Source organism: Moschus berezovskii, chromosome 23, assembly GCF_049115385.1.
Source record: "Moschus berezovskii isolate FMDL1 chromosome 23, NW_MosBer_1.0, whole genome shotgun sequence".
Lineage (NCBI taxonomy): Eukaryota > Metazoa > Chordata > Mammalia > Artiodactyla > Moschidae > Moschus > Moschus berezovskii.
Genome location: NC_142482.1, coordinates 22,252,252 through 22,274,032, shown reverse-complemented (window position 1 = coordinate 22,274,032; position 21,781 = coordinate 22,252,252). Strand labels below are relative to the sequence as shown.

Below are 21,781 nucleotides of genomic sequence, written 5' to 3'. Positions count from 1 at the left end.
GCGGTTCAATTTCCCAGCTGTCTCCTGTGCAAATGCGGAGGATGGAGGAGCTGTCAGAGGACAGTCAGGAGTAGGAGGCGTCTGTCTGCAGAGAGGTGAGAGGAGGGGCCTGTCTCTGAGGTCAGAGCAGGCAGTGGATGGACTGACCGTGGCCAGGAGTGGAGATGCGGTCCACCACCAGCCAACTTGTACAGATGAGAAATAGGCCCCAGGTGGTGAATTACTTACTCAAGGTCACATAGTTGGTGTGTCGAGAACCAGGATCTAAATAAACCCTTCGTACAGATTAGGAACCAAGACTCAGAGAGGTGGAGTGATTTCCTGGAGCTCACGCAGCTCGGGGATGGGGGTCCTGGCCCAGGGTCGTTTGCTTCCAGAGTCCACATTCCCTTCATCTTGCCCTCCATCCTCCTAGCTGAGAGAAAGGACCCAGGAGAAAGTAGATTCAAGGGAAGCTTGGGAAGGCAGGAGGCAATTTTGGAGGGAAAAAGTTTTAAAAATGCATATAACCTAGGGGGGAGAAAAACTACATTCAATCTTTTAATCTCACTCCTAAAACACATATTTTTTAAACTACATACAGAGAAAGTTCACCATGATTCCACAGGGTCCTACAGGCTCCTAGGCACAAAGTCTTGCTGTGTCCCCCATTTCTTTGATTATAGGAAACAGCCTTCATTCAGCCTCCTCAACCTTCCCTGAGTTCAAATGGGCAGGTTCAAGCAGTTGTTAATTAGGGAAGGGAGGGAATGAGAGACCAAGGAGAAACAGCCAAGAGCAGCCTTGGGGCAAGGTCATGTTTCCCATCAAAGGATACACACAAAAATATCTTTGAGATATTCTGCAGATATCTGCAGAACCGTTCAGCTTCTTCGGCATTAATGGTTGGGGCATAGACTTGAATGGTTTGCCTTGATGAAGAAGATGAAGTTGAATGGTTCTATGAAGACCTACAAGACCTTCTAGAACTAACACCAAAAAAAGATGTCCTTTTCATCATAGGGGAATGGAATGCAAAAGTAGGAAGTCAAGAAACACCTGGAGTAACAGGCAAGTTTGGCCTTGGAGCACAAAATGAAGCAGGGCAAAGGCTAACAGAGTTTTGCCAAGAGAACTCATTGGTCATAGCAAACACCCTCTTCCAGCAACACAAGAGACGACTGTATACATGGACATTACCAGATGGTCAGTACTGAAATCAGATTGATTATATTCTTTGCAGCCAAAGATGGAGAAGCTCTATAGAGTCAGAAAAAACAAGACCAGGAGCTGACTGTGGTTCAGATCATGAACTCCTTACTGCAAAATTCAGACTTAAAATGAAGAAAATAGAGAAAAGCACTAGACCATTCAGGTATGACCTAAGTCAAATCCCTTACAATTATACAGTGGAAGTGACAAATAGATTCAAGGGATTAGATCTGATAGACAGAGTACCTGAAGAACCATGGATGGAAGTTCGAAACATTGTACAGCAGGCGGTGATCAAGACCATCCCCGCAAAAAAGAAATGCACAAAGGCAAAATGGCCGTCTGAGGAGGCCTTACAAATAGCTGAGAAAAGAAGAGAAGTGAAAGGTAAAGGAGAAAAGGAAAGAAATATCCCTCTGGATGCAGAGTTCCAGAGAATAGCAAGGAGAGATAAGAAAGCCTTCCTCAGTGATTAGTGCAAAGAAATAGAGGAAAATAATAGAATGAGAAAGACTAGAGATCTCTTAAAAAAACTTAGAGCTACCAAAGGAAAATTTCATGCAAAGATGGGCACAAGAAAGGACAGAAATGGTATGGACCTAACAGAAGCAGAAGATATTGAGAAGAGGTGACAAGAATACACAGAACCATACAGAAAAGGTCTTAATGACCCAGATAACCACGATGGTGTGATCATTCACCTAGAGCCAGACATTCTGGAGTGTGAAGTCAAATGGTCTTAGGAAACATCACTACGAACAAAGTTAGTGGAGGTGATAGAATTCCAGCTGAGCTATTTCAAATCCTAAAAGATGAGGCTGTGAAACTGCTGCACTCAATATGCCAGCAAATTTGGAAAACTCAGCAGTGGCCACAGGACTGGAAAAGGTCAGTTTTTATTCCAATCCCAAGGCAATGCCAAAGAATGTTCAAACTACCACACAATTACACTCATCTCACACGCTAGCAAAGTAATGCTCAAAATTCTCCAACCTAGGCTTCAACGGTACATGAATTGAGAACTTCCAGATGTTCAAGCTGGATTTAGAAAAGGCAGAGGAACCAAAGATCAAATTGCCAACATCAGTTGGATCATAGAAAAAGCAAGAGAGTTCCAGAAAACCATCTATTTCTTCTTCATTGACTTACACTAAAGCCTTTGACTGTGGGGATCACAGCAAACTGTGGAAAATTCTTAAAAAGATGGGACTACCAGACCTTACCTGCCTCCTGAGAAATCTGTATGCAGGGCAAGAAGCAACAGTTAGAATCAGACATGGAACAACAGACCAGTTCCGAATTGGGAAAGGAGTATGTCAAGGCTGTATATTGTCACCCTGCTTATTTAACTTCTATGCAGAGTACATCATGTGAATTCTGGGCTGGATGAAGCAAAAGCTGGAATCAAGATTGCTGGGAGAAATATCAATAACCTCAGATATGCAGATGACACCACCCTTATGGCAGAAAGCAAAGAACTAAAGAGCCTCTTGATGAAAGTGAAAGAGGAGAATGAAAAAATTGGCTTAAAACTCAACATTCAAAAAACTAAAATCATGGCATCCAGTCCCATCACTTCATGGCGAATAGATGGGGAAACAGTGGAAACAGTGACACACTTTATTTTGGGGGGCTCCAAAATCTCTGCAGATGGTGACTGCAGCCATGAAATTAAAAGATGCTTGTCCTTTGGAAGAAAAGCAATGACCAACCTAGACAGCATATTAAAAAGCAGAGACATTACTTTGCCAACAAAGGTCCATCTAGTTAAAGCTGTGGTTTTTCCAGTAGTCACATATGGATGTGAGAGTTGGACCATAAAGGAAGTTGAGTCCAAAGAATTGATGCTTTTGAACTGTGGTGTTGGAGAAGACTCTTGAGAGTCCCTTGGACTGCAAGGAGACCCAACCAGTCCATCCTAAAGGAAATCAGTCTTAAATATTCATTGGAATAGACTGATGCTAAAACTGCAGCTCCAATACTTTGACTACCTGATGCGAAGAGCTGACTCCTTGGAAGAGACCCTGATCCTGGAAAAGATTGAAGGCAGGAGAAAGGGATGACAGAGGATGAGATGGTTGGATGGCATCATCGACTCGACGGACATGAGTTTGAGCAAGCTCAGGGAGTTGGTGATGGACAGGGAGGCCTGGCGTGCTGCAGTCCATGGGGTCGCAAAGAGTCAGACACAACTGAACAACTGAACTGAAGTGAATATTTGGTAAACATCCTTTGATCCAGGAATCATTTTTTTTCTGGAAATGTGCCCCATGGAATTAATTCTAGATATAGAAAAGCATTTTCCTTTCATTTTAACAAATAAGTTTGCGTGGAGTTGTGTAATAGACACCACTGAAATCAGGTAATGCACAGAGGATAGACAGGGGTGGGACCCTGCTTTCCAAGCCAACACAGGGTGAGGGCTCTTCTCTCTTATTTGTTGATCAATATGTCACTCAAAGTCTCACACAAACACAAACTAGTCATATTTAGTTCTGTGTTAACACTACTATTTCATTGGAAAAAGAATAAAATACAAGATGTAATGACGTGAAAAATGGGATTCTCCAAGGAGACACGAGGTTTGTATTTCCTAGCTTTTACTTTATTTATTTTTAATATATTGACTTTTTAAAAGATTTTTTTTTTAATGTGGACCATTTTTAAAGCCTTTATTGAATCTGTTACAATATCTCCTCTGTTTTACGTTTTGGTTTTTTGGTCATGAGGCATGTGGTATCTTAGCTCCCAGACCAGGGGTCTAACCCACATCCCCTGCTTTGGAAGGTGAAGTTTTAACTAGCGGACTGCCTGTAAAGTCCCAACCTAAACAGAGTTTTTAAATTCAGAAAATTTATCCATACAAAAACTGCAGACACAGTGTAATCAGCAAGCCCCCTTTCCACAGAGACCATAATTTCTGGCCACGGCGGCCTGTCCTGGACAATGAAGACAGTCGGGTTCTTGTACCCATTCCCGGCTCTCCTGGCTGAAGGGCACCTCCAGTTCACAAACTGGGTGAAAGGCGCCTTTACTCAGCTCTTCCACTTTCTGTCTTTGCCCCACCTACCCTCCCCCCTCCACCCCAGTTCCTCCTGACCCTACAGGGTACTCACTCAGCCTCCTCAGGTACGAAACAGCATCTTCGTACCCTCGGTAGTAATAATCGTGGAGGACCTGCAGGGTGGAGCAGCAGGAAAATGAGTAAGGGCGCAGCAACGCAGAGCCTGGCGGCCCCCGCCCAACACAGCTGCCTCCACTCCTCTTCAGCGTCACTGGATGGGCTTTTCAGAATGCACTCCTCCCTGGCTATCTGCTAAGAAGTGGGGTGCAGTTCCTGACCATGTGTACACAGTGATGCTGCATGAAGCTGTTAAACCATTCACAGCTGATCATCAGTTTCCCCTGGGCCGCAGAGTGTCAGAGGTCTCTAGTAGAACCAGAGAAGGTGCATTCGGACAGTAGCAAGAGCAGAATTAGGAGACTGGGCTCAAATCCCAGCACAGCCACCTATAGGCTTGGTGGCTGTGTGAATGTGACCGCTCAAAGCCTCAGTTTCTTCACTTGTCAAATGGGAATAATAACTGTATGTATTATGGAGGATGCTGGCAGATTACCCGAGACATTGCCCATAACACATCTTCTGTAAAGGGCCAAATAGCAAATATTTGGGGCTTTGCAGGTCACACATAGTCTCTGTCATTTCTTTTTTTATTTTTATTTTTAACAATGCCTTAAAAATAGAAAGTCCATTCTTAGCTCACAAGAGATGGGCTGGATTTGGCTCCTGAGCCATCGTTTGCTGACCCCACACTGCATGTCAGAGTGCAAGAGTCCAGCCAACATTCCTATCAGCAGTTCTGACATAGTCAGGGGGAAAGAATTGAGGCTGGGAGCACCTTGGGCACTTGTTCATTCCTGGGCAGCAGCAAGGCCAGGATACAGGTTTACAAGGAAGTTGAAGGGACTTGCGAAGGGGAAAAACACAGATGGACTGAGTGGGCTGCACTGACTCCCCCACCCCAGTCCTCCTCCACACTCCACCACCCTCCCTGGCTCTCCCTGCGCCCACTCTCAGATCTCTCGTGTCTCTCACCATCAGGTCTGGGGGGAACAGGGCATGGGTCATCCTGGCAATGTTCTCCAGGGAGAATTGGAAGGAGCAGTTGAATAGGCGGAAATCGTGGAAGATGGCGGGGCAGTCCCGCGGGCAGATGTCCTGCTGCCCGCTGAAGGTGGAGATGGTGATGGAGTCGGTCCAGAAGGAGCAGGGCTGCATGCCGGTGAAGCCCCCATCGATGTACCGCTGTGGGGCAGGGGATGCCCATGAGAAATGCTCATCTGGGGTCAGAGACCCTCCCCCACACACAGGTCATCAAAGAAATGGGTCTTGGGACTTAACTAATGGTCCAGAGGTTAAGACTCTGCCATCCCAGTGGGAGGGGAGGGGGTGTGGGGGTGTGGGCATGGGCTTGATCCCTAGTCTGGGAACTAAGATCTCAAAGGCCACATGGTAAGTCCAAAAAAGCAAAGGAAGTGGGTCCCTCGGGAGGAGCTCTGAACCTTGGAAAAGGTTTGGGGGCATCCATGCTCTGGACAAAGTTGTCACAGTCCCTCAACGGCTGAGGGCAGGGCTGGGGGATGGAGCCCGTCCGTCCCCTGGGCCTTATGACAAGGTGTACATGCGGTGAGTCTGAGCAGGTTGTGAGATATTCTCCCTCTAAGCTGCCACAAGGCCCAGTTGCCTTCCTCTGCTGAGGTCAGACCTCCCCCCACAAACCCTTCAGAACCCTCCTCATCACCAAGTGTCCACCCTCAAGTCCCTTCCCCTCTTGGGGCTTCTGTTCCCTCAACTATGAACAAAGGATCACAGACACAGAGGCTCCAACTCTCTGGGCGCCTGAGAATTACATAGATGACATGAAATAAGGGTCCATCTGCTAGCTGACTCCTAGTCTCTGGATCTCATTTTTTCTAGATGTAAAATGAGGAGGGGATGCAGGTTAAATCAACCTGCTCAGAGTGTGGTCCGTGGACCAGCAGCATCTGCATCAGCTGAAGCTGGTTAGAGGCGAAGTCTCACCCTGACTGCATTTTCCTACTGGGAAAATCCAGCAAACTTGTGGAGCCTTGACTTGCCAGGCTCAGTAATGGGTTGGTGGGTGCAGAGAGAAGCCCAACCCAGTGGGGAAAAGGCCATCTTAAAACCCCAGAAACCCACCTACACTGGGAATTCTGAGTAGGAAAATGCAAGGACCTTTTCAATTCTTGTGGTCTTCCCACTGATTTCTGAAACCATCCCTCACAGATGTGGGTCACAGGGGCCCCCCTGGAACCCAGCTCGCCCCCTCCCACACTGAAGCACATACCACACCACGGTAAGTTGGAGGAATAAGGCCGCAGTACACAGGGACAAAGCAGCTGCAGTACAGGGCCTGTGGGGAGAGAAGAGGGCTGAGACGCCCGAAGGCTGGGGGCTGAGTGGGGACGACTCACCTGCAGACTCTGGGCCACCACCAGCCTGGCCCTCCTTACACCAAGGTGGAGGCCTTGCCCAGGGAAGTGGAGCCCCAAGTCAGTACCTGGCTGGGTCCTTGGTAACCTCCTTGGTTGGTCTGGGCGGGGTGTCCCAGCTTTAAAGAGTGAAAGTGGCCTCAGTGATCTCCAGGCTTCCTTCTGGCACCAAATTTCCATGAATCCAATGGGATTCAACAACCATTGTTATGTATCTGGCCTGGGCCTTTGGAATCTGATCCTTTGGAAGCAAAGGATATGCCCACCCTTGGGAATGTTCAAAGAGGGGGGTGACCGGTGCTGTGATGGAGGTGGGCATGGGTAACGTGGCCCCAAAGAAGCACCCAACCCAGCGGGTGCGAGGCCAGCAGGTAATGAAGGAAAGTTCCCTGGCAGGAGTGACTGGAGTCTGATTGAGCAGGTAAAGTGGGGTGGGGAAGGGGGAATGGCATCCCAGGCAGAAGGAACAGCAGGTGCAAAGGCACAGAAGCCTGCTTTGTGTGACCTGCTCTGGCTGGTATGGGTAGGAGGGGGAAGTGGTGGAAGAGGACTGGGGAGAGAAAAGTCTTAAAGAACTGGGTGCTAATAAACCCAAGGGACATGAGGCAGCTGGAGGAAGTATCCATGCCCACTGTCTATTCCTCCCCCTCACCGGGATCAAAGCCATGCCAGTGTGGGGAAGTGCGGGTGGGTGGCAAGGGCCTTGCATTCAGAGGAGGGAAGGGGAGTGGAAATAAGGGTGGAGGGGCATGTGCTCAACCCCTTTGTCCTGAAAGAAAATTGGGCACATCCACAGCACTCTTCACTAACAATTCTTAACTAAAGTTCACATTAATGGGGGCTTCCCTGGTGGCTCAGTGGTAAAGAATCCACCTGCCAATATAGGAGACATGAGTTCCATCCCTGGTTTCCAAAAAGGTCCTACATGCCTCGGAGCAACTAAGCCCGCACACCACAGCTACTGAGTCTGTGCTCTGGAACCCAGAAGCAGCAACTACTGAAGCCTGAGCACCCTAGAGCCAGGGCTCAGCAACAAGAGAAGCCCTCGCACCTCAACTAGAGAGTAGCCCCCACTCTCTGCAACTAGAGAAAAGCCCGTGCAGCAACAAAGAGGCGCGCAGCCAATAAAAAAGTAAATTAAAAAAAATTTTTTTTAATTATATTAATGAGTTTAGAAAAGTGCACTATCAGAGCCCCCTTTCCATTTCATAATAACGCAATCCTTTTTATCAAGGACCAAAGGAAGAGAAAGGGCGAAGGGAGGCCGTTCCCACAAATTGGGAGTAATTCAGCGGGGAAACACTGCAGCCCAGGCCGACAGGAGCCACAGCAAGATCAGAGCAGAGCGCAAGGCAGAGGCAAAATGGCCGGGACTCTGAGCGCTGAAGTGCAGGATGGTGACCAAGTCTGATTCGTTTTTGGCGTCTCTCTGAGCCCATCTCGTTTAACAGCGTGCCTGACACAGAAAGACGGATGGCAGGAGGGCGAAGGGAGGGAAGAACTTGGGAAGCAGAAAACAGAAGGAAGTGAGGCAGACAGGTGGACCGTCCCAGAGGCCTGTCAAAAAACCAAGACCAGCCTCTCCTTTTCGGCCCCAGCTCCCTGGCCCCGCCCTTATCCCCGAGCCCCGCCCACCCTGCCCCGCCCTCACACCAAGGTCCCGCCCACCCGGTCCCGCCCACACACTCAAGTCCCGCCCCCTTGCCTCAATGAGCTCTTCCTTGGACGTATACTCTGAAACCACCACACTCTCTCCATCCGTGAACCGGGTGAGGGCCACGTGGAGCTTCCCGGTGGTGACCTTGTAGGAGTCCTCAGGCAGGACCCGGTACAGAAACTGCCTCATCATCTGCACCATCTTACAGGACGGCGATAAGGGACCCAAGAAGGACTTCTTCACCTCGGCCACACCCACATTGAGGACTCGAAGATATTCATCTGCGGAGGAAGCAGAGAGGAGCGGGTGCTCAGCAGCCCCTATGGCATAAAGAGGTCAGGGGGGATTATGCCATCTGATCCTGCATCCAATAAATAGAAAAACCTGTAATTCTGACACAGGAGAGGTCTCAGGCATCAACCTGTCATTCTGCACGTGAGGAAAGCGAGGCACGGAGGAATGAAATCACAGGCTCCCGAGAGCCCACCGCTAGTCAGGCGTCCTGACTCCTTCAACTGAGGGCGAAGGACCACGTTTCTACCCCACCACCAGACTGCATTCTTTTGAGCCTTAGAGGCTTTTTGCCCTCTATGAGAGTCCCATTAAAACAGCGATATAGTTGAAAGACTTCACCCAGTGATACCCTGGGACGCATGCTTAGTGCCTGCTGCATCTGTGGGCAGGAGGGGGTGCTAACCTTGAGGCAGGGGAATTACAGGGAGGGTAAACTTTGTCTTGAAGCCATTGCATCATCTTCCTTCTATGGCCCCTGGCATAGGCCTGAGAGGGAGAAGGCCCTGAAATGTGCACACAAGGCAGGGGTTCCCAGGAGGGCGAGCGAGGTGAACCTTCTGCCTGCTTCTGAGAGGGGCACAGCCTGGGCACATAAGAGCCTACAAGTGCCAGATGGGGGGGGCGCTCAGAGGTCAGATGTGTTGTCCAGGGGTTGGCAGAGGAAGGTGTGACCCGCCCTGCACCCCCCCCCCCGCCACCCCCAGAATTCCACCAGGGAAGTTAGAGTTGTGCACTGAATAAGAAGTGCTGTCACAGCAATAATACTGTGAGGTAGGTAGTTCCGGCCTCATTTTACCAATCAGGAGACTGAGGCTCCAATAATATAAGTTGCCCGAGGGCAACCATCTGGTAAGTGAACAAAGTGGGATTTTAACCTAGAGTGTGTGACCCAGGAACTCATGCTCCTTCACTACATTAAGCTAACAGCTTTCAGATCTGGGTCTGTACCTGCTTCTTGCCAATTGCTAATTTTTATCTTGTGCAAACCTGCTGGGAAAATCAGGAGTGAAAACAGATCTGAAAAGGACTGCTAATTTTTACAGCAAACATTTAATTGTAAAACATCCTATACTGGGACTTCCCTGGTGGCCCAGTAGTTAAGAATCTGCCTGCCAATGTAGGGGACAGGAATTCGCTCCCTGGTCCAGGAACTAAGGTTCCACATGCCGCAGGCGACTAAGTCCATGAGCCACAACTCGGAGTTTGTCTGTAGCACCTACTGAAGTCTGTGTGCCCTAGAGCCGGCACACTGCAGCCAGAGAGCAGCCCCTCTTGCAGCAACTAGAGAAAGCCCATGAGTAGCAATGAACAGCCTGTACACCACAATGAAGACCCAGCACAGCCAAAAATCAATTAATTAATTAATTGAATGTTTTTTTTTAAAGCACAACCCAAACATCCTATACAAAAGAACTTTCTTACAATTAGCGTCACTCCAGTGTTCTTGCCTGGAGAATCCCAGGAATGGGGGAGCCTGGTGGGCTTCTGTCTGTGGGGTCACACAGAGTCGGACACGACTGAAGTGACTTAGCAGCAGCAGCAGCAGCAATGGCTACTTGGAAAGCTTTGCAGTCGTAAGCTCTCTGCCACTTTAGGTCCTCAAGCAGAGGTAGGACAAGTACCTCAGCCAAAGAACTCATCAAAGGGATTCCTGCATGGGTGGTAAGGGCCAAGATTCCTTCCAACTTCTGGGACTCTCATGGCCGCCTGACAGTAAATCTGAGAAGCCATCACAGGGGACATTACTATCCTATTTACAAACAGAGCATCTGAGGCACAGAAAGGTTAAGTGATTTGTCCAAGGTCATACACAGCGATTTGGGGACAAACCAAAGCTAGGGGCGCTCTACTCCTCTCACATTTTACCATTCACAGATTATTCCTCATTAATCCTGGAAGCAGGGAAGATAAGGAGCTTCCATATCACTTTACAGATGTAGAAACTGAGGCAGAGAAAAGCGAAGAGTACTGCCTGAGGTCAGACAACCAGGCACTGTTGTTTGTTCTGACTCCAGACCCTACCTCCTTTCTCTGGGTGTTGGACTGATCCCAGAGGCTGAGCCAGCCGGGGTTGCCATGGTGACGGCCTTTTCTCTCCAGCATTCAGAATCACAGCTGCCTGGGTGTAGTAGGGGCTGACCTGATCAATGCAGCATCTTAGCCGTCACCCCTTTACAGGGGAGGATGCTCCTGGAGAGCTGGGAAGGCCCTGCAATTTTAGCAAGGTTAGCCTTTACCAAGTACCAATTTGTACAGACTGTTTTCCCTCAGGGGCAGGGAGCAGCGGCAGCCAATCCACCAGTAGGTTATGAGGCAACCGAGCATTTTGATACCAAGGTGTTTTTGGGTCATTTGAGTTCTTGGTCATAAGACCAATCAGGTTGGAGAGTCAAGTTAGGGTGGGGACTCGCTTTTTGGCAATTCTTAAAGAGCAGCTTGAAGTGGCCTCACAGGGTTGGTGGCCTTTCTCCCAAACCTCAGAGTCAGGAGTTCCTGGGTGGCTCAGCTTGCCGCCCCACTCCTGGACTCCCAGCAGGAGGTGTGCACTAGGACTGCTGGGAGGAAATTTGTTTTCACTGCACAGGAAATGCATATTCATTGTGGAAAAAAAGAATTTTTTTTTAATGCAGATGAACAAAAAGAAAGTAAAATTAATGTCTTGGAATTCCTCCACCCAGAGGTTAACATTTGATTTGTGTCTTCCTAGACTATTTTATGGGCTTCCCTAGTGGCTCAGATGGTAAAGTGTCTGTCTGCAATGCAGGAGACCTGGGTTCGATCCCAGGGTTGGGAAGATCCCCTGGAGAAGGAAATGGCAGCCCACTCCAGTATTCTTGCCTGGAAAATCCCATGGATCGCAGAGCCTGGTAGGCCACCGTCCATGGGGTCACAAAAAGTCGGACACAACTGAACGACTTCACTTTCAGACTATTTTATATACTTTTTCTTACTTACAAGAATACCTATATAGAGTTATACTACATACACTATTTTGTAACTTGCTTTTTTTACCTAATCATGTCTTTCCGCATCAGTAAGTACCCATGTATAACCTAATTCACGAGCATCATGGACAGCTATTTGTAAAGATATACCATTATTTATTGAGCAGGTCCCCAACAGGGGTTGGCTACTTAGTTTCCTTGCTTTTTCTAAACAATTCTGCAATGAATCATCTCTTGCTAAATTATTTGCCATGTCCTTAATTATTGTCGTCAGGATAAATTCCTGTACATGGGAATGCTAGGTCAAAGGCATGCATATTAGTCTTGTGATACTTAAATCATTGCTTTGGTATATTACCCATTTACAGTCGACTCTCAGTTGTATAGGGATGGTGGTGGGTGACAGGGACAAGGCAGTGGCCGGGATAACATAGATATCTCCTATATACTCACATATGAAAACTGGTGCTATCTGGAAATTAGGAGGTTAGCCAGGCTGAAAGGGGGCAAGAGATTGTCTGATTGCTCCCACTCAGGTGCCCAGTTGAATATTTTTTCCTACTGCTCGCTAGGATGGCATCCAAAGTGTGCAGTTATCTCTGTCTCACCTTGCTTCTCTTCAGCTCTCTCTCTGCATCTCTTTCTCCCTCTGTCTTCTCAGAGAAAAACACCTAATCTTCTGGTTAAACTAGTCTCTATTGGTAGAAAATCAAGTGTTAAGCATAGCAATTGCTGGGTGCTGCGAGGAGGGATAAATTTAGCTGGCTTCTTTATGCATCTCTGTTCTTTCCAGCACCTTCTCCCATTTAAAGGCCTCTTTCCAAGCTGCAGGCTGCTGGGCTCTGAAACATAGTGTCCCACAGGGACCACAGCATGATAGGATTTAAAAGCAGCTCTGTGGGAAACTCAAGGTGGGCTGCTCCCACCCCCAGCCCACACCTGCCACAACCACTTCTGTTCCTTCCCACCTCCTTTCCCACCTTTGTCTTTAAGCTAACTGTGGGTCTGTCTCCAAAATCAAGGAGATTCTCTGAGGGCAGGTCTCTGTGGTCCTCCCACTGCACTTTGCCCATGGAAGACCCTTCAGGAACTTTGCTCTTCGTTGGGAACTCCTCAAGGAAGGGATAGGCCATGCTCACCTACACCCACCAAGCCTCCCATAATACTTGGTGGGTGCTCGGTGTTTGTTCAGTACATGAACAAAGGAAAATAAAATGCTAACAGAGCAAGCAGTGGAAATGCTTACAGGAAAGAGTTACTTGACTTAATTACCCAATAAAAATTTGAAGGCAAGATCATCACAGATGGATAGATAACAGAGTCAGTCATGTTGATAAGTATGGCCAATTCACCAGGTTTTATGAGTGTCTTGAACCAAAAACTTAAAAAATAAACAAGATCCTGGCACTGGCAGGTTTTGAAGAGCATTTGGAAACCACTCCAAGACTTAGCCACTCAGAGACTCTTTTCTGTGACCAGGTCCAGTTCTTAAAAAGAGGTTAGGCTTTGGAGCCAGGGAGATTTGGTTCAAATTCCCGCTTTGCCACACACTACCTGAGTCACCTTGGCAAGTCAAATAACTTCTTCCAGCCTCAATTTTGCCACCTATAAAATGGGTATAATAATAATTATACCTTACTGGGTTGTTATGAGGAAGATCTTTCTTTTTTTCATTCTTTTTAGGAAGACAGTTTTTTTTTTTTTTAAAGAGCCCACACATAGAAGTGCTCAGTACTGGTTATGCTAGTAATTCTCCATGTGACCACAGACAGTGTTTCCGGATGTCTCTGGCTTTCAACTTTCTCACCTGAACATGGACAATGATTCCAACCCACGTCTTCATCAGGGTGCACTCAGGCTCACTTACGGGTTCAAGAGAGCAAAATACAAGCACTGTGGAGGTGAGAGGGTGTACCCCAGTTTCAGGGCATGCTGAGGGCATGGGTTGGGGTAACGTAGTTTAGGCACAGCTGGCAGTAGCACTCCTTCCCCTGCCAACTTGGGGGACCCTACAGATTTAGCAGGGGAAAGGGGGTCTTAGTAAAATCATGAAGAGGAAAGAAAGAATTAGATACATGTTTATCTTACTTATTTGCTTAAGTGCCTAATGTTTCCCCCTTCATGTGGGCAATGATGGTCTCCACATCATTCATCCCTTTGGCCCATAGTGCATGGAACGAGGTAGGCACTTAATAAACACAGATGCATCCATGAATAATGAATAAATGAGTAAACCCAGAATTCAAGGGAGGACACTGAGGCTCAAAGAAACAGCTATTTAAGGTGACCCAGAGTATAAAAACAGAGGGCTTCTCTTCCCCTCCTTCACATAGCCTTCATGCGGAGTGTTAAATCCTAGAAAGATGGGCACTTGGCAGCTGACAATTTAAACTGCTGGGGATCCCATTCACAGGGTGCCCGAATTAACTCGGCTGTGCGGGATGAATTTGAGGTGGAGGATGGGACTAGAGGCCCCAGCCTCCCGCGGACTGGTAGCCTAGCAACAACTTCCAGCTCAGCCAATCACCGTGAGGCTCCCTGCAGCTGCGGGAGCGGTGGGCAAGGGTGTGGGGGTGGGGGCTGAAGTAGGGGACGCAGCAGCCCCCCCACCCCCACCCCGGGGAGGCATTGGCGAGCAGACTCGCGTTCCCAGGAAAGCCATGCAATTCCCCGAGTCCCTGAGTGGAGACCCTGGGAGTCTACTGCTTTTACCTGATCCCTAATTGTAGGCTGAATTATAGGCTGTATTTCCCTGTGGGTTTATCTTGACTGCCCGACTCCACTGTAATAATTATTATTTGTATTATCTTAACAACAGTCGTTTACCCAAGCAGGTTTTCACACTGTAATCTCAGTTTATCCTCACAGAGACAGCAAGCCCCCAGGGCAGGGGATGTGGGGGAGACGGGTTTATTCTCCATCTTATTTCTGTATCCTGCACTGCAGGGGCACTGATTGAAAAACAGTTGGCCTGAAGCTGCAGAGTCGCCACTGGAAGGTCCATGGAGACCCTCAGAGGCAGTGATTTTTCAGTCAAGGAGTCTTTGTTCAAAACGAATATGGGGAGGAAATACACCAAAGGGGGGATACATGTATATGTATGGCTGATTCACTTTGCTGTGCAACAGAAATGAACACAACATGGTAAAGCAACTATACTCCCAATTAAAAACAAATAAGTTAATGAGAAAAAAAAAGAAAAGAAATCTCAATATGTAAAACAACTAAAAACAGGGCTGTTCTGGGCTGAAGGCAAGTGGGGTCTCAGGCCCTGCCCAATCTCCCTAGCCTATCCTGAGAAGAAAGATCCTGAAAGCACAATCCTGAAACTCCTAAGGATCTAGGCGCTTAGGTCAAAAATGCTAAACCAGACTCATTCTCTCATTTTACAGTTAAGAAATCCAGCAGGACAAAGGCTGAGCTCAATACATATGGCTGAATGGCTGGCTGGCTGGCTGGCGGGCTAAATGGAGAAATGAATAAAGAATGGATATACCCTAGGTCATACTGTCTATGTTAGCAGAAACTGGAACTAGAATCTATGAAAAAACTCACATTTTCCTTCTCTGTTCTGAATGCATTATTGGCTTTAGGCAAGAGCAAAACAACTCTGACCTAGTAAGCACTTAAATAAACAACACCCCCTCCTCAAAAAACACAATACTTCTTAAGGATAATGACAATTTTACACACAGACCTTTTTTCTGACCCTAAGGGTTTACCAAAGAATTGGCATTAAGAAGTTCAAATCATCCTATATCAGATTGCCATGGAAACAGCAGTGCCTGCCACTGGTGCATCATGTGGATTCCTATCAAGTTGCCTGTGGTGCTTTTTCCCGGGGCCTGGGGCCTCACACAGCCCCTGTGTGCTTCTTGCCCAGAATGCAGGCATGATCTCCACAAATTTCCACTGAAGTATCTACTGATTACCTTGAGATGGAACAGGCAAAGAGGATGTGTCCTAGCTCTATTCTTTCTGTTTTCTTTGGTGGACCCAGAAGTCTATTTGGAATTCTGTTCCAAGGTAGAAACAAATACTGCCCTCCTTCCAAGCTGTGGCCCGTCCTACCCTACAGACTCTCCCTTCACTACTGTGGGGACACTGGGATAATGCAAGAGTTGTGAACTAGTCAACCTCCAGTCTTTGTGTGTGCGGGTATGGTCAGGGGACTTCCAGGTGAACCTCTGCTATAAAGAGAAAAGATCATCTCAGAGCATCTTCTCATTTGAGATTTGCCCAAATTAAGGCACCACTGCAGAGGAATGCCCATACCTCCCTCTTTCAAAACCATGATAATTGAAGTTCATTTCTGCTGACTGGCAGTATTCACTGCCCTAGCTATCCAAGACTTCACTTAGTTGGGTCTCTTACCTACCTACATAGACCACCATTATGTTATGTGAGTCTTCAGGTTCTCATGAAACTGCAGGGTTCATTCAGTCCCACTCTGCTGTTTATGGAGGAACCAGATATCAAACTGCCAGCATCTGTTGAATCATAGAAAAAGCAAGGGGATTCCAGAAAAACATCTACTTCTGTTTCATTGACCATGCCAAAGCCTTTGACTGTGTGGATCACAAAAAACTGGAAAATTCTTAAAGAAATGGGAATACCAGACCACCTTACCTGACTCCTGAGAAACCTGTATGCAGATCAAGAAGCAACAGTTAGATCTGGACATGGGACAATGGACTGGTTCAAAACTGGGAAAGGAGTACATCAAGGTTGTATATTGTCACCCTGCTTATTTAACAAATATGCAGAGTGCATCAGATGACTCACAATCTGGAATCAAGATTTCTGGGAGAAATATCAACAACCTCAGATATTCAGATGATACCACTCTAATGGCAGAAAGCAAAGAGGAACTAAACAGCCTCTTGATGACAGTGAAAGAGGAAAGTGAAAAAGCTGACTTAAAACTCAACATTCAAAAAACAAAGATCATGGCAGCCAGTCCCATCACTTCATTGAAATAGATGGGGAAAAAGTGGAAACAGTGACAGATTTTATTTTCATGGGCTCCAAATTCACTGCAGATGGTGACTGCAGCCACAAAATTAAAAGATGCTTGCTCATTGAAAGAAAACCTATGACAAACCTAGACAATATATTAAAAAGCAGAGATATCTCTTAGCCGACCAACATCTGTATAGTCAAAGCTATGATTTTTCCAGTAGTCATGTACGGATGTGAGAGTTGAACCATAAAAAAGGTTGTGTCGAAGAATTGATGATTTTGAACTGTGGTGCTGGAGAAGACTCTTGAGAGTTCCTTGGACTGCAAGGAGAGCAAACCAGTCAATCCTAAAGGAAATCAATCCTGAATATTCATTGGAAGGACTGAAACCAAAGCTCTGATACTTTGGCCACCCGATGAGAAGAGCTGACTCATTGGAAAAGACCCGATACTGGGAAAGATTGAGGGCAGGAGGAGAAGGGGATGACAGAGGATGAGATGGTTGGATGGCATCACTGACTCAATGGACATGAGTTTGAGCGAACTCAGGTAGATAGTGAAGGACAGGAGTCTGGTGTGCTGCAGTCCATGGAGTCACAAAGTCAGACATGACTGAGAGACCAAACAACAACTGGCGACCACTCTTTGGTACCTCTTGGTGCCACACCCTGTGCCAAGCTCTGAGGCTTCATAGTTTCATTGAATCTTCATGACACCCCTTTGAGGTAGGTACTATGGTTATCTCCTCTTTAGATTAGGAAATAGAAGCTCAACCAGTAGCTTGGCTAAAGTCACGCGCTGAAAAACAGCAGAGCTAGGCCCTGAAGTCTTGAGGGCCCCAAAGCCAGTGTTCTTTCCAGCACAGCCACTGTCTCCACCAGGGACATGCCCTTCATCTCCAGAGCCTCCGGTTCCCACAATGAGGCGGGAGGGTTGGGGGTGGGGGGTGGTGTGCGGGGGTGGCTGGTTCCACAGAAGCTCTTGGGATCCAACTTGCTAGGGTTTAGTTTAGGTATAGCTCCTAAGGGCTCAGATATCCCTGGGAGACAGGAAGAGCAACAGAACTCGGATCACATCTTCAAACATATGCTCCCTTATCTGCAGACTGAGTCCTTTCTCAAGTCCATCTCTCCTCTCACCAGTAAACAGAGTGCAAAATCCTGCTTTTCTTCCCGAAGCACAGACTTCTATTTATTTACTGACTTTTGACTATCTCTGCAGACTTCACCCTAAAGCCCAGCTGAAGATCTGGGCCCCTTCCCGATCACCCCTGCTGTTAGCTCTCTCCCCTGTTACCGTCTGCACCATTTGTCTCAGGCTGCCTTGAGTAGCCCATCCTGTTTCTGTGGCTGGCACATTCCTTTAGGACAGGACCTGTATCAAGAACACACTCCTCCCCCACTGTTGCCTAGCTCAGTGCTGAACACTTAGTAGGTATTCAAGAATGAAATGAAAGCACCATCTCAGTTCAGTTCAGTTGCTCATTCGTGTCCGACTTTCCGCGACCCCATGAATCACAGCACGCCAGGCCTCCCTGTCCATCACCAACTCCCGGAGTTCACTCAAACTCATGTCCACAGAGTCGGTGATGCCATCCAGCCATCTCATTCTCAGTCGTCCCCTTCTCCTCCCGCCCCCAACCCTTCCCAGCATCAGAGTCTTTTCCAGTGAGTCAACTCGTCGCATGAGGTGGCCAAAGTATTGCAGTTTCAGCTTTAGCATCAGTCCTTCCAATGAACACCCAGGATCGATCTCCCTTAGAATGGACTGGTTGGATCTCCTTGTGGTACAAGGGACTCTCAAGAGTCTTCTCCAACACCACAGTTCAAAAGCGTCAATTCTTCGGCGATCAGCTTTCTTCACAGTCCAACTCTCACATCCATACATGACCACGGGAAAAACCATAGCCTTGACTAGACGGACCTTTGTTGGCAAAGTGATGTCTCTGCTTTTTAATATATTATCAAGGTTGATCATAACTTTCCTTCCAAGGAGTAAGCGTCTTTTAATTTCATGGCTGCAATCACCACAAAAAGCACCATCTAATGTTCCCTTATTTCTGTTTTGCTCCTCCTTATATCCCCAGCACTTAATTCAGTACCTGGCACACTCTGGGGACTTAATAAATGTGGAATAAATCAATAATGAATGGTGAAGGACTCCCCTGGTGGTCCGGTGGATAAGAATCCACCTGCCAATGCAGGGGACATGGGTTCGGTCCCCTGTCCAGGAAGATTCCACGTGCTGTGGGGCAACTAAGCCTGTGCTCCGCAACTACTGAGGCGGCATTATAGAGCTTGTGTGGTGCAACCACTGAAGCCTGCACCTAGAGCCCGTGTTCCACAACAAGAGAAGCCCCCGCAATGAGAAGCCCTTGTTCTGCAACTAGACAGCAGCCCCTGCTCACTGCAACTAGAGGAAACTGACACAGCAACGAAGACCCAGGGAAGCCATAAACCATTCAATTTTTTAAAATAAAGAATGATGAAAAATGAATGAATGAACTGAAGGAGGCGATCAAAGAGTATCTTCTCCATTGGACTGTTGGGACTCTTCCTGACTGCCGGCCAGGAAGGTGGAATTCTTCAGTGACTCAGCTGGACTTGGGGTTTCAAGGGGGCAAACCACAGAGCAATTTGATCTGTCAAGCCTGGTCCTAACTCTTGCCCCTATATCCATAGACACAGGAGCCTGAGCTGTGACTGAAGAGGAGAGTCTTCTTTACATTGTGATCTCAGGAGGATAGAGGTGGGTTACCCTCAGGACTGATGAGTCAATTCCCAATTCAAATGCGAGTCAAACCAGTCTAGGTATTTGTTTATCATTTGTCTGCCTCTTTTTCCCTGTAGAATTGGAAATAGAACTCAAACCAAATTTGATCCCAAAGAGAGGCAAAGAAAACATCGCTATTTTAATACTCTCTAAGTGAGCGGGCCTAAAAATGGATCCACCAAATGTAGTGTAGGATCCTGGATTGGATCCTGGGACAGAAAAAGGACATCAATAGAAAAACTGGCGCAATCTATAGTTGATGGTAATGTCTCAACGTTAATGTCTGAGGGTTGGCAAATGGACTGTGGTTATATGAGAGGGTAACATTAGGGGAAGGATGGGGGCTTCCCAGGTGGTGCTAGTGGTGAAGAACCTACCTGCCAATGCAGGAGACACAAAAGATGCAGGTTTGATCCCTGGGTTGGGAAATCCCTTGGAGTAGGGCATGGCAACCCACTCTAGTATTCTTGTCTGGAGAATCCCGTGGACAGAGGAGCCTGGTGGACTACAGTCCCTAGGGTCGCAGAGCATCGGAAAGGACTGAAGCGACTTGGCACGCACACGTTGGCGAAGGATATATGGAACTGTCTGTACTACCTTCGCAACTTTTCTGTATATCTATCATTATTTCAGAATAGCAAGTTTATTATTATTAAAGTAAAAAAAAATAATGGACAAAGGTTGACCTAGGCTATTAGACACACAGTGCCTGCCACCCAGCAGGGGCTCAGTTAACATCTGCTAATATTGAGGGGACTGAATTAATATAGGACACCTGCATGAGTTGCTTTCCAAATAGATGTTTCCACTGCATAACCAACACAGTCAGAATTTTACCCAATTTTCCATTCAACTGTCTTCTACTTTAGTCCAAAGGGTTATTTGGGGAAAATAATTTTTTGTCTATTTGGTTGGAGAGATTCAACATGTAAAATACAAATTACTTTCAGTGAATTGAAAGATACTGATTCCAACACTATAGGGGGAGTTACAACCACCTCCACCCAGTGATGTCATTTCTGTACATTTTACAAAAAGGTTTTTTTTTTTTTTGCATACATCATGTCATTTGATCTCACTTTCTTAACCAATGTGCAAATGATTGCTTGGCCCATGGAGTTTGGTAGGAGAGCTGATGTGTTGCTTGCAAAGCAACTTCTGAAATCATTAGAGAAGATAAAGAAATGTAGGAATGAAGAGAGTCCCAGTCTTGGCTCATTGTGGTAGCTAATCTCTCTGAACACCTGTTTCCCACTTGGTAAAATGGGTATAAATATAGGACGGTGAGAAGATAAAAGTAAATGATTCATGCAAAGCTTTAGGCATAATACCTGGCACATTCCAAGGGCCTGATAAATAGTATTATTTATTAGTGTGAGTCAGAGCAGAGTTCATGTTACAGAAAACACTGCCATCTCAGGCAGATAAAGAACTCTGGGGATGATTTTTGATGAGGACATTTTGATTCTGAAAAGTGCACCCAGCAGCCAGGGCTGAACTTCAGGTTGTATCTGGGCAACAACACACACATACTCACGCTTGCTGGCAAGAGGGGGAAAGAGTGGTTTAAAGAACTTCGGAGAGGCTTCTAGTTCCACTAATAGAGCGCTGAACTGAGAAGAAAACTCTCCAGCTTTAGTGACAGCATTGTGTTCATCATCAGTGACCACAACAGAACTGTGGTTGACGTCACAAGGAAGAAAGAAAACAGAAATGAAAAAGGAACTGAAAGCCAGTGCCGGGTGAGAGAAAGCTGTTGCTGTGGTTATTGGACCAGAAACTGGCAGCAACAGGGTTTTGGTTCTGGGCTGTGTGAGGGTCAGTTGAACCGAGACCCTGTTTAAAGCCAGGGTCATCCGACAGCTGCTGGGCCAATGAAACATGGCAATGGCTTGCCTCTGTGTAGGGCTCTGAGTGAAACAACACAAAGTCTCCCGTAAATGTGCAAAGCCCCCAAGCTGGCATTACCTGTGGCATAGAGCTTGAATTGACACAGTCTACAGGGTAATCACCATAAACACTGGTCCTGAGTTGCTGATCACCCTGGGTGCCTGGCCAGGGCCAAGGCAAACCAGCTCAGACAGTCAGTCCTTCCACTGCCAGGCCACACGGAATTCCCATAGAAAAACCAAGTCCTTGTGCAGACGAGTTCACAATTAAAGTATTAAAAAATATTAACCAGACCAGGTTGGAGTCCAGTTCTCTGTTTTCATAAATTTAACAATATCTCTAGGGTGTTCTTTTAGTTAAGTTTGAAAACTGCCGCATGACCTATGCTTTTCCACTTCAAGATCATTTTCTTTTCCCTTGTTCATCCATTCATTCAACATTCATTCATCAAAGACTTATTTTGTGATGACTATTTGCCCAGCACATTCAGGATTTCTTTTGTCTCTCATCATAACGTCCTAGGGATGTGTTCCCACCCCCAAGTTCCAGACGGGAA

At 47.0% G+C, this 21,781-nt stretch overlaps 1 protein-coding gene across 1 annotated transcript in view; it reads right to left on the bottom strand.

The window, feature by feature from the left end:
• Positions 1-21,781, bottom strand: part of PNPLA1 (patatin like domain 1, omega-hydroxyceramide transacylase) — a 53,727-nt gene that overhangs the window by 18,444 nt on the left and 13,502 nt on the right. Inside the window, exons 2-5 of the mRNA XM_055407110.2 lie at positions 8,411-8,643; positions 6,561-6,626; positions 5,288-5,497; positions 4,308-4,368 (exon numbers count right to left, since the gene is read on the bottom strand). Coding sequence (XP_055263085.2) covers positions 4,308-4,368; positions 5,288-5,497; positions 6,561-6,626; positions 8,411-8,643 — 570 coding nt within the window. The remainder of the gene's footprint in view (positions 1-4,307; positions 4,369-5,287; positions 5,498-6,560; positions 6,627-8,410; positions 8,644-21,781) is intronic.